Source organism: Arvicanthis niloticus, chromosome 18 (assembly GCF_011762505.2).
Source record: "Arvicanthis niloticus isolate mArvNil1 chromosome 18, mArvNil1.pat.X, whole genome shotgun sequence".
In the NCBI taxonomy this organism is placed as follows: domain Eukaryota; kingdom Metazoa; phylum Chordata; class Mammalia; order Rodentia; family Muridae; genus Arvicanthis; species Arvicanthis niloticus.
In genome coordinates, this window is record NC_047675.1 from 37,276,502 (window position 1) to 37,292,672 (window position 16,171).

Sequence of the window (16,171 nt, forward strand, 5' to 3'; positions counted from 1 at the left end):
TACTGGGCACAGTGGAGCACACCTGTAATCTCTGCATTTGGGAGGTATAGGTAAGCAAGAAGGAAGGCTAGTCTTTCCTACATGGGGAGTTAAAGTACAACCTGTGCTACATGAGACTGACTCCAAGATGGCTAATTAAATAAGCATTTACTTAGCTCTAGGGACCATTCTGTGTAACTCATAGCCAGTACTGGATGCAATGGACAATCTCCTAGGGTAGGGTTATGCCCCTACCTTTCCTAAGAGGCAGGTATATTCCTGCCTCTAGTAAACAGGCAGAAGACATTGGGATTGATGTTATACATTACAAATTTTTTATTTTGTAAACATTAAAACAGACATTGAAACGCAGCACAGCAAACCTTCAGAAATCCCAATGCCCTATGACAAGATTTAAAACATGCAGATCCTGCTGGTGCTAAGACTAGAGCCTGGGTTCAGAGATGACGTTTCCTGCAAGCAGGGGTAAAGGTTGTCTTTGGAGAATCGGTCCATAATATGAATCTGCTTCCAAAACACAGATTTGGGCTTCTAATACAGCTCAGTGGTAGAGGAAAAAAAAAAAGTGACCAGGTTGAGGTCCTAGCACTCCCCTACCTCAATCCAAATTTACTGTGGAAATGCAAAACCTGGCAAAGCTTGACATTCAGCTTAGCTTCTGCGGTGGCAAATCCCCCCAGTCAGCCTGGGTTAAATGTTCTTCAAGGCAAGTCAAATTGTAACCCTGCCCTAGACCAACCTGACACCCAAGCTTTTTCTGTGGCCATCTGCTGAAGTTAGTTGAATTCTATTTAATTTAAATCCTATCCTGAAACTGAAGCTCCAGGCCCAGGCAGTGACTCTTAATCATCAATCTCAACTGGCTGGAAGCGGACATTTTTTAAAGCTTACTTCAAGTTTTAAAAACAAAACAAACTATGCATCTTCAAATAGAAGGTTCATTAAGCAGATACAGCCACAACTTGGAACCCTGGGAAAATCAACAATTTTCCCTTAATAATCCCTTGTTGGCAATGAAGATCCCAAAAATAGCTCAGGAGTTTGATAGGCACGAAAGAACTTTTATTTAAAAAGATAGTGCTTCATCAAAGAACATCTGAGAAAATCAGACAGGTTGCCTACACCTTGAGACAAGGTGTCCTAGGGGCAGTGGCTTAGTGGGGTAGTCTAAGGCAAAGTAGACAAACATAATTTGAGCATGCCTCTAAATGCTGGACAATTCAGGACCACCAGGACAGAAAAGTGTCTTCCCTTCTGTCATTCACGGATCTCTGGCCACTATTACCTTCCTGAGAATAACCACATCATTAACAAAATTTTCAGGAAAAAGAGCGACAGGGGGAAGCCTTTACTTGGGAATTAGAAATCCTTAAGCATTGACTTTGAGGGGAGTAAAAAAACCCCTGAGTATCTCAGGCTAACTAGAAAAATCGAAGTCTGTAACAACCGGCCCCTTTCCTTACCTTTCCCAATGCAATAAATTTACTGCACAAAGCTTAAAGCTATGGTTTTACATACGGCTACCTCATCAGCCACCTCCATCATTGGACTTATCAACATTCTAGAAGGCGTGGATACCTGGGATGTAACTTGTTGTCACAAAGCATACTACACGAAGTACCAGACACTGGGGGCAGATAGCAGTGCAGGGCTGTGGGCGAAATCAAGTCACTAAAAGGTTATAAGCATTCAGACTTGGAAATAGGTCAAATTCTACACAAGATATTAATAGTGCCCTTGTGCTTAATGGAAGCTTTTGCATCCAAGAAGCTAGACAGGCCCTTCGTGTACCACTTTTAAGCCAACAATTTAGATTGGGTAGTTATCATAACCCCAAAATACTTGGTGCATACTCATATCCTAAATAGTAGTTGAGAGGACTGTAAGATCCTATAGAATTTAAGTAAAAAAAATTTCCAGGCAAGATTCACAAAGGTACTCATTTGGTGCCAACAGCACACACAAGCCTGGTGTCTCAGTGATACACAATCGCACTAGTCCAATGAACCATGACCCAGACGTTCCAGTTCCAGCATGTAACGGGTATCTTTGCTCAGGGTTACAAGGTGCTAAAACAATGCAATGTTAACTAGCAGTGTGTCTGCAAGTCTTAGGACCGTGCTCACTCCCATTTATAAATATGGACAATCTTCTCTGTCAAGGTGGCCAAATAGCTGTTCTGATTCGATTCAAATGGGCAGATGTCCAAGACAGGCTCATCCGTCTTCAGGTTCTGCAGCAACGAGCCACTGCCAGCACTCCACAACTTAAAAACAAACAAACAAAACAAAATAAAACAGAAATAGAGGTCAACAGTTAGTCAGCCCAGGTGGGGAAGAACTAGCTCTAACCATAATACTCAACAAAACCAAAACCAAAGCCAAAACATAACACTCAACAAAACACCCTAGGCTGGCTTGAAAAGCAAGCCAAGGACTCATTATTACACCCAAGTGCCAGAAGTCTTCTAAATACTGTCCCATCTAAAGACAGGAAAGTCAACGAGACTTTGTCCTCATGGAACATATATTTAAAGAAATATATTTATTTTAATTATGTGTGTCTACATGGGATACCCATGGAAGAATGTGGATCTCTTAGAGCTGGAATTATAGCTGGCTGTGAGCCACCTAATTTAGGTGTTGGGATCCAAACTTGGATCCTCTGGAGGAGTACACCCTCTTAACCGCTGAGCCATCTCTCCAGCCACGGCACACAGATGCTAGCAAGTGTTTGATTTTCTAAAAGTTTTATTACAAGAACCATTACAGGGCACACCGGTGAGATGGCACAATGAGAGGACACTTGCCATGTGAGCCTACTGAGTTAGATGCTCAAACACCAGGTAAAGGTAGAAGGAGAACAAAGCCTTGCTCCCTGACATCTACCCGTGCGGTGTAGCACACAGACTCACCATCCCTGAGATCATAAGCATGCCTTTAACCTCAGCATTCAGAAGGCAGAGACAGGCAGGTCTCAATTATGAGTTTGAGGCTAGCAAGATCTGTATAGAGTATACAATGAGATCTTGTCTCAAAAATATTTTCAAACAGCAAAAAAGGGTGCAGATGGGGGAGGGGGTAAGAGAGGGACTGAGAGGAGAGGAGGGAGGAGAGGCTGTAATTGGGATGTAAAGTAAACAAATAATTAAAAACAAGAAACAGCAGGCTGGAGAGATGGCTCAGCGGTTAAGAGCACTGACTGCTCTGCCAGAGGTCCTGAGTTCAATTCCCAGCAACCACATGGTGGCTCACAACCATCTGTAATGGGATCCAATGCCCTCTTCTGGTGTCTGAAAACAGCTACAGTGCATACATATATTAAAAAAAAAAATCTTACAAAAAAAAAAAAAGAAGAAGAAGAAGAAATAGTAAAAAAATGGTATAATAAACCATCATCAGACTCTACTTTTTTTTTTTTTTGGCAGGATCTCAGCATAGAGGCCTGGATAAACTGAAACTCACTATGTAAACCAGGCTGGCTTTGAATTTAGATCTGTCTGTCTCTGCCTCACCTCCCAAGTGCTGGGACTACAGGGATGTACTGCCTTGCTTGGCCTTTTATGTGTATACTAGGGATCTGAACTCAGGCCTTCATGCTAACTTCACAAGCACTTTACATTTTACCAAATGAACCGTCTTCCCAGACTCCGTAAGTAAACTTTGATATATTTAGTGATCCTGTTTTCTTCCCTTTACTTGAGCTATAAATTCAGATTGTTTAATACCTGTGGTGTAATCACTATATACCAGCAATGTGTGCACAAGTGTATATTTTTATATATGTGTGTCCCTGCATTTATCTGACTTCCTCATATATGCTTCATAAAGGCAAGTGCCTTTCAACCTGGCTAGGCCCTCAAAGTCCCAACTATTTTAAAATATAAAGTAAAATAGGCTCACCAGGGCAGATTGTGACGCTTCATCCCCAGTACATACTAGGACATTGCCGTCATTCTCTGGGCTTTGGAAGATGGCACTTTTGGTCAACAGTTTGCAAGTGGGTCCCCCAAGGAATGTTTGCACTGGAAGGCAGGAACAGACCGGCTCTCCAGCATCATCCAGTTTGTAAGACATCTCCAATAGCACAGTTCGTACGGTGTTATGGCTTTTATCTATGAGGCAGAGAATCAGTGTTACCTCATGGAGGTGAAGCAAAAGAAATTAAGTATCTGAATCTCAGATGTTTACAACCTACTTGGGTAGAAAAGATAAATACATTAAACCACAAGCTCTACAAAGCAAATACAGCACAAACAAAATTCAGAAGCCTGGGCTAGGATGAAGGAACTGCCTGCAGTAGGTTTTTCCTACTAGAGAAACAACTCCAAGAACGCACTGGTTTTATAAAATCACTGCACCCTCTGAGACCTGGGGAATTTATTGCTCCAGTGCTCTGATTTTTTCTCCTTTATCCACTGAGGACTCCATTAGCTAGTTATCACAAAAGTAGAGTTATATCTAAGGTACTTCTGAGAGACAGACAAGAACAGGGAAATAAAATGGGACCCTTATGCTTTCTATGTAAGTCACAGCATGATTTGGTAAGAGCCAAAAGGCCAGAAGCAGCAATTCAAACAGTTTCCCAGATAAAACAAACACGCAATGATAAGCTCTGTCCACAAATGGGCACTCTGATGATCAATCTGACCAACAAACTTGACAGATCTACCTGACTGTCGTGTATATGATTACTAGAGTTGATTCCTTAGAACCATTTTTAGTGTCGGCTTTGGTGACGTGGTATCACAGTTTCCAGTCCCTTTTCTTAGGTGAAGTGAGGGGCAGACCAAAGTGGTCTGAAGAGCTGGACTCTTTTCCCTGGCTTTAAGTAGTAAACTTGCTTTTGTTATTTGTGAATTTTGTTATGCTGCCTGTGACTCACCGGAACCTATCTTCTGATCTGGTTGGGGCTCTCTCAGACAGTAACTGCCTAGGTAGGAATAAATTGGACTCAGACCAGGTGTGTCTGCCAGTATAAACAAATTTCCTGAGAGAGACACCTATTTACAGGTTATAACTTAAAATACGAGGTGCTTGCCAGGACAAAGACGTATCTTGTGAACAGTAGACCATAGGCAGCCATCACTAAATACCCAGAATCCCATGAGGGCAGGACGAGAGCTCATGCCATTCTCTGAAGACCTCAAGACCAAGTTAAAGGGGCAAACCCTCACCAAACTGACCATCAGGAATAGATTTTCTCCTTTAGGTGAGAACAAAACAAACCTGTAAATGAATAGCTGCTCAGAGCTCTATCCACAGACTTGGAGGCAGTGGAGTTTAGCTGCCTAGATAGTCCCACAGACCCATGTTGTCCATCTTAACTTTGTTGGACTCAAATATGGAACAACTAAAACCCTAATCTGGGGCCTTTTCTTAGGTGAAGCGAGGGGCAGACGACAGTGGACTGAGGTGAAGAGATGGACTCAAGGGTAGACCACCTCATTCTATCACTGTTGTTAGATACACAGGACCCTGGAGTGGCTAATTCACTTCCAGAAGCACATGGCAGGAGGCTTTCAAATACAGGGTAAGGCAGCAGGCTCCGTGGAGTAAACAGAAGACACCATCTTCACAGTAGTGCAAGAATTGCAGCACAGCCTGTCAGCCTTAGAGAGGTTGACCAAAGCCACCCAGTCTCTTCATACCTGTACCTCCTCCCCCACCCCACTCCCAACCACCAAAATAGCAGGCCCATAAGAACTTCAGAACTCACCAGGCCTGTAAGTCACAAGACAGTGTCGGGTGCTGCTCTCTGTCTGAAAGTCTACAAAGCCCCCTGGCTCCAAGGACAGCACATGAGGCTTATGACAAAAGTCTGTTTTTAGCTCCCAGAAGGAGGCATTCTCCAAGGTTCCAGCCAGCACCCCACCATAAGGAAATGCAGTCACTGCAGCTCTGGGTAAATATGACAGCGATACCAGAGGACATCTGAAGGCAAAAAAGGAAACCATGACATATGTTCCAAATCCAACATTTTGGCTGCTCCAGACCTCATGACCAGGAGACCTGGGCCACATTCCCAACTCAACAGAAGTCAAACAGAAGGGTAAATATCCTCCTGCACCCTCTAAAAAGCAAGGAGCCATCTGTATAAGAGAAATAAAATGGAAATACCTATAATATTCTGCACCTACTTTCAACATAGCTGAGATTCAAACCCGGGACAAGGAGTGGAAGTGCACATTTAACATACCAAAGTGGATGTGGCCTCCAGGTTCTCCCAGCATCCCTCAGTCCCTATCTGGTTTTTCCAGCATCTCAGTCCCCACACTCCACAATCCCCACTCTGAACTTTCAGCCCAGGAGCTTGGCTTGGCTTCCCTTCCCACAGGGCCTTTTTCCCATGTAACACAGACATTTTGTTCTCCTCCACTCCCCACCCCTTCTCACTTCTTCATCTGTGTGCATGTGCTTTCTCTGTCTTCACACTTCCCTCTGTCTCTCCCCATGGTGACTTTTCTGATTTCCTTCCTTTGTTAACAGTAAACTCACCCCCAAAAGTGGTTTCTCAACAAATATGTCTTTATATATACTCTAATTTGGCTTGAACTGGCTCATTTCACTGAAATAACTTATCTAATAGGATACATCAGATGCTTCCAAAGAAAAAGCCTTTAACAGCCTGGAGAGGTGGCTCGGTGGTTAAGAGCCCTGGCTGTTCTTCCAGAGGACCAGGGGTTCAAATCCCAATACCCACATGGCAGCTCACAACTCTCTATAACTCCATCCAGTTCCAGAGGATCCAACACCCTCACACAGACATACAAATAGGCAAGACACCAATGCATATAAAATTTTTTAAAAAAATTAAAAAACAAAACCAAAAAACCCCTGTAACAAAAACATAGCCTAAAATCAAATCATATTTTAACTCAGAAAAAAAGATGATTTTTCTCGTTTTGGTTGTTTTTTTGAACTAGAATTTCTCTATGGAGACTTGGCTGTCCTGGAACTGGCCTTGTGTATCAGACTGGCCTCAAATTCAGAGAGCTGTCTGCCTCTGCTTTCCTGGTATTAAAGGCGTGTGCTTCCACCATTGCCAGGCAAACAAAACAAACAAAAAAAACCTTTCTCTTTTTTTCTTTCCCTTCAAGACAGGGCTTTCTCTGTGTAGCCCCGCCCTGGCTATCCTGGAACCTACAAGCTTCCAGTATCAGCTTGTCTCTGCCTCCAGAGTGTTGTGTGGGATTAAAAGTGAGTACCACCATGCCTGGCTTTGATTAGATTAGTTTCTAAATGTACTTCTACCAGTTTATGATCGTTACTATATGCTATGGCACCTTTCACAAACACCATCCTACAGACCACGTTCCTATGAATTTGATTATGCACAACTAAACAAGCAAAACCTTTCTTATTGATTGATTGAGACAGGGTTTCTCTGTATAGCCCTGACTGTCCTGGAACTCACTCACAGAGCTCTGCCTGGCTCCCAGTTGCTGGGAAAAAAAGGTGTGAACCACCATACCCAGCTCAAATTCTATTGACTCTGAAGTGAGAAAGTACCAGACTTTAGGTTGCTGGTCAACTGTGGATACACTCCAAGGAAAGAACTAATAGAGTAGCAATCTATTAAGAGCACTGTGACCTACATAAAACGAGTTCTTCGTACCTGGCTTTCTGAGGAACTAATTCCTGAACATAGGTATTTGTGTTCCGTAGGTCATATATCAGGATCGAACCATTGGCCAGGCCAGCATAGATGTAATTGTTTTCGTCAAGACACCAGCAACAGCTCCAGACAGGACGTCCGGTGTTGTAAGTCTGCACCACAGTATTTGTTTCTAGGCTGTAAAGTTAGAAGAGATCTTTACCACTACATATTAAGAAAATCATGTATATAACAGTGATAATATTTAATAATAAAACCTTTCACAAAATTGTATCTACTTTCTCTGTAGTTAACTGTCACACAGCAAGCAATGCAAGTAAAAAATGTAAGAAACCCCCAAAACTCTAATCCAACCATCCAGAGGTAGCCATTAACAACGCACCCCAACTCCCCAGACCTTCTAAGATACTAGGCAATAAACCTAGGGACCAATGGTAGGCAAGCATTCTACCCCTGAGCTACATCTCTGGCTTCTCCTAACCTGTACTGTTGTTTTGAGACAGGGTTTCACTGCATAGCCCTGGCTGGCCTAGAACTTACTAATTAGAGCAGACTGGCCTTGAACTCAGTGATCTTCCTGCTTTTGCTTCCCAAGTGCTTAGGTCAAAGGCATGAGCCCCCATGTCTGTTGCCTTTTTAACTATTTTTCTTTCTTTCTTTCTTTCTCTCTCTTTCTTTCTTTTATTTATTTTTTTCTCGAGACAGGGTTTTTCTGTGTAGTCCTGGCTGTCCTGGAACTCACTCTGTAGACCAGGCTGGCCTCGACCTCAGAAATCCACCTGCCTCTGCCTCCCAAGTGCTGGGATTAAAGGCATGTACCACCACTGCCCAGCTTAACTATTTTTCAAATCCTAAAGTTATTTTTTAATAAGTATGGGTGTTTTTCCTCACATGCAAGTCTGTGTACTATATGAGTACCTTTCCTGAGGAGGCCAGAAGGGGTTTCAGATCTCCTGGAACTGGAGTTAAGACAGTTGAAAGCTGCCATGTGTCTGTTGGGAACTGAACCCAGGTTGTCACGAAGGACAGCCAGTGCTTATAACTACCGAGCCATCTCTCCCATCCTCTGAAGAGCAGCAAGGTCTCTACCAGTGCCCATCCCCACCCTCATAAATAAATAAATAAATAAATAAATAAAAAATGTGTGTATGTACACAAGCACTTCAAAAGACAACTTTATGGAGTGGTTCTTCCCCCAGCCATGGGTTCAAGTCCTCAGGTTTCTGCAGTAAGTGCTGTTTTTGAGCTGAGCACGCTCTAGAGTTCCTCCTGCCGCTGTCTGCTCACTTGACTTTGGTTTTTTGCTTTGCTTATTTTGGTTAAACCGCCCTCCCCACCCAGCATTTGTTGTACACAGTGTTTTGCTGAAAATTGGGTAAATTAACTTCTCCATGGCACCAAGGACTGAACTTAGAATACCTAATGCCATCTGCCACATGGTCTACAACTGAGTTATACATCCTACCCTTAAAGATTGAAGACTGTTCTCACTCTGCAGACCAGGCTGGCCTTGAATTCACAGAGATCTGCCTGCCTCTGCCTTAAAGGCATGTGTTCCTATTGCCCAGTTCCTTTAAAGAATTCTTAGAATAAAAAGGAGTAGGATGGTAGCTCCAAAGGAATAAACCACACCCAGGTCTGGTTTATATTACTAATTACCCAGGGGACAGACCTGGAATAAGCAGTCTTGAGCTGTCAGTGCAATTCTATGAGGAAACAATTATCTTCCCACACTGCCATCCCCGTATCTATAGAACACTGCTCTCATTCCAATGGTTTAATATGTACTTTTAAAATGAAGAGATGGGTCAGTGGTCAACGGCACCTGTTGTTCTTGGAGACGATCTGGATTCATCCATCTGGAACTCCGTTCAGTTCCAGAGGACCTGATGCTCTCTTCTGGCCCCTACAAGTACTGCATGCAGGTGGTACACAGTAGACATGAGGGTAAAACACACACACACACACACACACACACACACACACACACACACACAGACACACACCAGTAAAAATTTCAAATGGAATTTTAAAAGATTAGGATAGCCCAGTCTTTGATGCAGGCCTAAAATACCACGTATTCAAAAGGAAGGACAATTACAAGGTCAAGGCCAGCCTAGGTAAATTATCAAGAGCCTCACAGTAAAAAATAAAAATGGCAAGGGCAGAGCCATGACAGAATGCTTGTCTCCAACATTCCAGACGCAGGCTCAATCTGAAATACTATAAAAACCAACAAAGACAATTCAGGTTACCTCACATTAACTTAGTGACCTGCCAAGTCTCTCTCTGTCCTCTCCCCCCACCCTCTCTTAAATTTTCCTTTTTTGCCCAGACTCATGCACCTTGGATTGACCTTAGTCCTGATCATTGTGTCTCTACCTTTCAGGGACTGGAATTACAGGCACCTGCTACCACAACCCCCCAATTTATGTCTATTTTCCTGTCTCTGTTTTTAGACAGGGTCTAACTCTGTAGTTCAAGTTGTCCTGGAATTCAATATGTAGTCTAAGCCGACTTCAAACACATGGTAATTCTCATGCCCGTGAGGACCCCAGGTGCTAGGATTACAGGTGTTAATCACTATACGGGGCTTATAGGCTTTTATTTTAATTAATTAATTAGTTTTGCCCTGGTTGTCCTAGAACTCACTATAGGTCAGCCTAAAACTTATAAGAGCTCCACCTGCCTCTTGATGCTGGGTTTAAAGGTATGTGTCGGGTGCTTATATACTTTTAAAAGAAGACTATGTATGCCTCAGATCAATAAAAGAACTAAGGGCATTATAACACTAAGACAGTGCCCAGATGCACAGTGGCCCGGTCTCCATCTTTCCCTTGATTCCCTTACCTGGTCAGTTTAATAGTGCTGTCAAGGGAGGCAGAGAGGAGCAGGCCTTTGGCCTGATTGCTGAAAGCTAGTCCACGAATCTGCTTGCTATGCATAGGAATATACTGGCTGCTTTTCATGTTGGCAGTACTCAACATCTTAACACCAAAGCCTGCCAAAGAAGAAAGGTAAAACAGGTACATAAAAAATAAATCATGGCAAAATAACAATTGTCTTTAAAAGTAATTAGCACCTTTCAAAAGTAATTTGCTTACCTTTCTTGGAATCCTAGTTCCCAGGAAACAGCTAATCATATAATGAATATGAATATTCCCCAAAGTTATACTTTGTTTTTTCCAGGTAGCCCTGGTTGTCTTGGAACTTGCTCTGTAGACCAGGCTGGCTTGAACTCAGAGATCTGCCTGCCTCTGCACTAAGTGCTAGGATCAAAGGCATGTGCCACCATGCCAAGCACCTTGGGGCTATACTTAAAATTTTTTTAAAAGCAAAATTCATTTCAAATATCCATCAAGAGATGGATGAACAAACAAATCTACCAAGTATATATATAATGAGATACACCCAGCAATAACCTTAATTTACATAGAAATATGGATCTTAAACAAAAAGTATATGTTGTATGAAGCCATTTATATAAAGTTCTAGAACGTACACTGTCAAAAGGCAGATCGGTGGCTGCCTATGAGTGAGTAGAAGGGAAAAAGTTAGATAAAAGATATTACAAATTTGTATGATTTAATTTTATGACATTTGTAGTTTAATAAAGATTGAGACAGGTGGGCATGGTAGGATATTAAAAAGTTTGAGGACAGCATGGTCTATATAGTAAGACCTAGTCTCAAATAGACAAAATAAAATAAGTTGTTTGGAAAAACACCAAGCATATTACCTACAAAAAGGTAATTCAAGATTTAAGGAAAGCAGCAACAAAGAACAGAGAGACAAGGGGCTGGAGAAACTAAGATGTCAAGTTTTATTTAAGATTCATTTATAATTATTCTTTGCCTACACATATGATGTACACCATGGGCCCACCTGGTGCCCTCAAGAGGCCAGAAAAGGGGTGGCAGATCTCCTGGAATGGGAGTTACAGGTTGTGAGCTGCCATGTAGGTGGCTGGGATGAGCAGTTAGTGAACTTGACTGCTTTTAGCCATCTCTCCAGCTCCAGTTTTGTGCCTTTATCTCTGTGTGGGTATATGCACATGAATATGAGCGCCCAGGGAAGCCAGAAGAGGGCATTAGATTCCCTGGAGCTAGAAGCCGCTTTATAGGTGGTTGTGAGTCACCTAACATGGGTGCTAAGCTTTAAACTATCAAACTTCAAAAGACTTATCACTTTCCTGTCTGAAGGAGCAGACAGAGCTCTTACCCACTGAGCTATCTCCCTATTAGTAAAATGACTACTGTACTATATTCCTGACATTCTCTTATTTGCAATTAAAACTATTAAATTTTGTTTAAATTTGAATTAACCTGTGGGGCAGTTTTTGTAAAACAGTGCAAATGAATCTGTAAAGTAAATGACACACGGAATATTTTTCTCCTTGGACTACAGCAGTGACAACTGACACTTCCATGTACCTCCTTTCTCATGCTACTATTGTTACTGGTATTGGTAATTTGCAAAATAAAAGCAATATATATGGAAGAATTTTTCTTAAGAAGGGCAGTGGGCTGTGCAGCGATAAAGAACTATTTATAGCTGAAAGAAACGTTTTCTATTTGTTCGAAGCAGGATCTCACTATGGAGACCACAGTGGCCTAACTTCTGCCTCAACCTCCTGAATGCTGCCGCTACAGGTGTGACAGCAGGCCCAGCTATTAAAGATATGGTCTTTTGTTTTGAGACAGGGTCTCTTTATGTAGCCCAACTTTCCTGGAACTTGTGATGTAGAATATGCCCGCCTTTTAGGTGCTGGGATTAAAGACTGTGCCACCATGCCAAGCTATGAAAGGCATCTTTGTAGTACCAGAAGTACTTGTACTAAATTAACAGACAGACTGACTGACTGAAAAAAGTGAGTTGATAGCTGGTTACCAGTCCTTAACCACCAGAGTTCAAGATTCTTCAGAAAGGGAAGAGCACTAAGTAGTGTATCATGACAGCCACAAGGCCGAGGTTGAGTTGTTTACCTGGAAGGAAAGAAGCCTGCGGAGATGGCTGGGATGCCACCAGGCAGCTCAGACCATCACAATACGCCATGATGCGGCAGTTTCCCGTCTGAGATACTGTGAAGGTCTTTTCTGAGTTGTATTTGCGCTGGCTCTGGCTGGAGGGTAGGCAGCTCCCGCAGAGCCCTTGGGAGCTTTGCTCGGCTGAGTTCTGACACCGCATGACCATCTTTTCCAAGTCCTACAACGTAAAAGACGTTGGAAGGGAACAGGGGGGGGGGGACCTCTGGTTTTCTTTCTTTTTCTTCTTTTTTTGCTTGTTTTTGCTTTTGTTTACCAAAACCGGGTTTCTCTGTGTAGCCCTGGCTGTCCTGGAATTCACTCCATAGACCAAGCTGGCCTCAAACTCATAGACATCTGCCTACTTCTGCCCACCAAGTGCTAGGATTAAAGGTGTGTGCCACCACCACCCAGCAAGAATGATTTCTTAATCGGATAAAAGATTTCTTACTATTAGCCGGGCAGTGGTGACACACGCCTTTAATCCCAGCACTTGGGAGGCAGAGGCAGGCGGATCTCTGAGTTCGAGGCCAGTCTGGTCTACAGAGTGAGTTCCAGGACAGCCAGGGCTACACAGAGAAACCCTGTCTTGAAAAACCAAAAAAAAAAAAAAGATTTCTTGCTATTCTTAATAGGATAAAAGATTTCTTGCTAATCATGAAAATGTTCCCATGAATCTTAACTGAATTTCAGAGTATCTCACCAAGGAACTGAGCTAAAGAATGCAGAGATTGAGTAAATATTAGCGAAAAGAAATCTTTGATGGTTGTTATGTATCTGAAGCCCTCATAGAATTCATGTATCTATGGGTTTTGGCTAAATGTCCTATCATGGAGATAAACCTAAGTAATATTTAGATTCCTCTTAAGCTGCCCTTCTTTTTAATTCTGATTCTAGAAGGTTTTTTGATTTAGAAAAGACAAACTCACCTGGACACGGTTATTGAGTTTGGTGCATTTATCAACAAGGACCTGAAGTTGGAGCCGGCACTGTGCAGATTCTAACTCAGCCTTCTTCCTCAGTGTCTGTTCATTCAGTAAGTCACTAGAAGGGAACAGCCGGGAGCGAATGAGCAGCAGGAAAGCTACAGAAGACTTTCCAGCAAGTTGACGTAGTAAGCTCATACTGAGATATACATACTTTACTATATGTGCGTCATGGCAGTTTAATAAAGCACAAAATAACCTCTCTAGCAGCCTGTGTGGCTAAACAGCTAGCCCACTGGGGTGTGGTCTTAAAAGCAAGCAATGGAAGCCAGAAATATAACTTCTACTACAGAATGGAGACTAAAAACAGCATGGGAAAATGAGGGAAAGAACCAATTCATTGCCTGAGCTAAGGCAAATTATAAAAGATTAAACTTGAACGTTAAAAGACCAAAATTATCTATTGGAGTAAAAGAAAATAAACTGTTGTTAGTTATCACAAAGTATGCAAACTCAATAGCAATCAAGTTAACAGAGCTAAAAGGGCTAAAGCTTTAAAAGACACGGAAGTTTACACTGAGCAAATGCTAACAAAAGGCCAATTAGAATAAACGAAAAATGCATGAGTAGGTACAAAAATAACATTACACAACCATAAATTTGCATGTACTTAAAGATAATTTCAGAATATGAAACACTAAACAAGAATATTCCACTTGACTGAAACAGCAGAGAAAATGATACGAAAGCTTCAGTGACAAGTCTGCCCTTATTTACTTATGAGAAATTCAAATTAGTCAGAATATGGTGCCATATGCTTGTAATACCAAGGAGAGGTTGAGGCAGCTGGATCACTTAAGCTTAGAAATTAAGAGTCATTCCTGGGCAACAGAGACTTTAATTCAAAGCAAAGACAACAAAAAACACTATATGAGGCCTGGAGAGATGGTTCAGCAATTGAAGGCATTTATTACTCCTGCAGAGGACCAGGGTTCAGTTCCCAGGACTCACATGGCAGCTCACACTTGTCTGGAACTCCAGTTCCAGGGGATCGCTGCCCTCTCCTCTCCTTTGAGAACACCAGGCATACACTAGTGCACATATATTCATGCTGACCAAATACCCATCCTATGTATATTAAATAAATAATGGTTAAAAAAGAGGAAGCATGGGGGTGGGGGACGTGGATTTCAGAATTGTCCTTGTCTATCAAGAGGAAAGCCGGCTGGACTAGGTAAGACCATGTCTCAAAACAACAGAAGAAAACAAAAAGTCAGGCCATGGAACAAAATTCTTGAGTTAAGACATAGGTAGTAATGAAAACTTTATGCAAAAAGAACACAGTATCTAGTAAATCATACGATAGCAGTTTATAATCCATGAAACTAGACCTCAGAGTTAAAAGCCACTTTGGCAAATAAAAATTTCAGAGATCATCTGCATGGAAAGAAACTCAGGCTGAGCCTGGTGGGACAGCTATTCAGGAGGCTGAAGCATGAGGGTGGCCAATGAGTGGCTTCTTTAGTCTACAGAGTGAGTTCAAGACCAGCCTAGACAACTTAAGAGACCATCTCAAACAACAACAGAATGCTCCCACAATGATTAAAAAGTAGGCTTTTTGCAAGCTGCCCAAGTAACTCATGGGCTCTCATCAGTGATCTAACCACCTGCAGAGCATCTGTGACTTCAGAGAAGCTCAATGCCTGTTTGCTTAGGACTGACTTCTTAGAAAGGCCGAAAACAAAAAGGGCAAAAAGTTCAAAGGTACAGCATGGGTCCCAGGACAGCCAAGGAGGGCTACACAGAGAAAAACCCGACTGTAGTCACAATGTTTTTATTGACACGTGTGCACTTTAACCATTTTAGCAATGTCTAACTTATGCTACATAGATGTCAGTGTACTCAGCTAATTAATCTACTCTAGCTAGATTATTGACAACATAAATCAGTTTCATCAAGTAAACTTTTGCATATATCCTTTTTTAAGGAACTGCTTTCTGGGTGTAAGATAACTATATATTTGCAAAAGATACCTAAAAATTAGCCTTTCTCGTTGTGGGTGACCAAATACGGAACAAGGAACACCTCGAGAAAAGATTTGTTTTGGCTCCCAGCTTGTGGCTCACTTCCATTTCTGCCTTCAGGGAGCAGAGGGGTCAGGCTAGGAGTAGGTTAACTTCCGAGGCCCTCCCTGTCCAGCCAATCATTTCCGGCAGCTAATCCTGGCCTCTTAAAGGTTTCACGACCTCTCAAATGGCACCGCCACCTCTAAGTATTTAAATATTTACATTCGAACTTTACCAGTAAAATGTGAATGATCATACCCGCAGCTTTCTCTCTCTCTCTCTGAGGGTAAATTTACCAGAAAGGTACATATGAGAAACAATCCTTTCTGTGTCACAGGTATGTAGAAATGGGAAAATATACTAACACAATAATGTAACAGCAACATTAGTGCTCTTCTTTTTTTAAATGACATTTTCCTTTTTTTTTTTTTTTCCGAGACAGAGTTTCTCTGTGTAGTCCTGGCTGTCCTGGTCCTCACTCTGTAGACCAGGCTGGCCTCGAACTCAGAAATCCGCCTGCCTCTGCCTCCCAAGTACT

At 42.2% G+C, this 16,171-nt stretch overlaps 1 protein-coding gene across 2 annotated transcripts in view; it reads right to left on the minus strand.

Annotated features, from left to right (window-relative positions):
* Positions 1-291: 291 nt before the first annotated feature.
* Rfwd3 (ring finger and WD repeat domain 3) overlaps positions 292-16,171 on the minus strand; it is a 29,087-nt gene continuing 13,207 nt past the window's right edge. The window contains exons 7-13 of one of the 2 annotated variants that reach the window (XM_034522847.2): positions 13,571-13,685; positions 12,603-12,822; positions 10,468-10,618; positions 7,618-7,794; positions 5,719-5,933; positions 3,903-4,114; positions 292-2,266 (exon numbers count right to left, since the gene is read on the minus strand). In XM_034522847.2, the coding sequence (XP_034378738.1) occupies positions 2,123-2,266; positions 3,903-4,114; positions 5,719-5,933; positions 7,618-7,794; positions 10,468-10,618; positions 12,603-12,822; positions 13,571-13,685 (1,234 nt within the window). In that variant the 3' untranslated portion in view covers positions 292-2,122. The remainder of the gene's footprint in view (positions 2,267-3,902; positions 4,115-5,718; positions 5,934-7,617; positions 7,795-10,467; positions 10,619-12,602; positions 12,823-13,570; positions 13,686-16,171) is intronic. The other variant, XM_034522848.2, reaches the window with a different exon arrangement.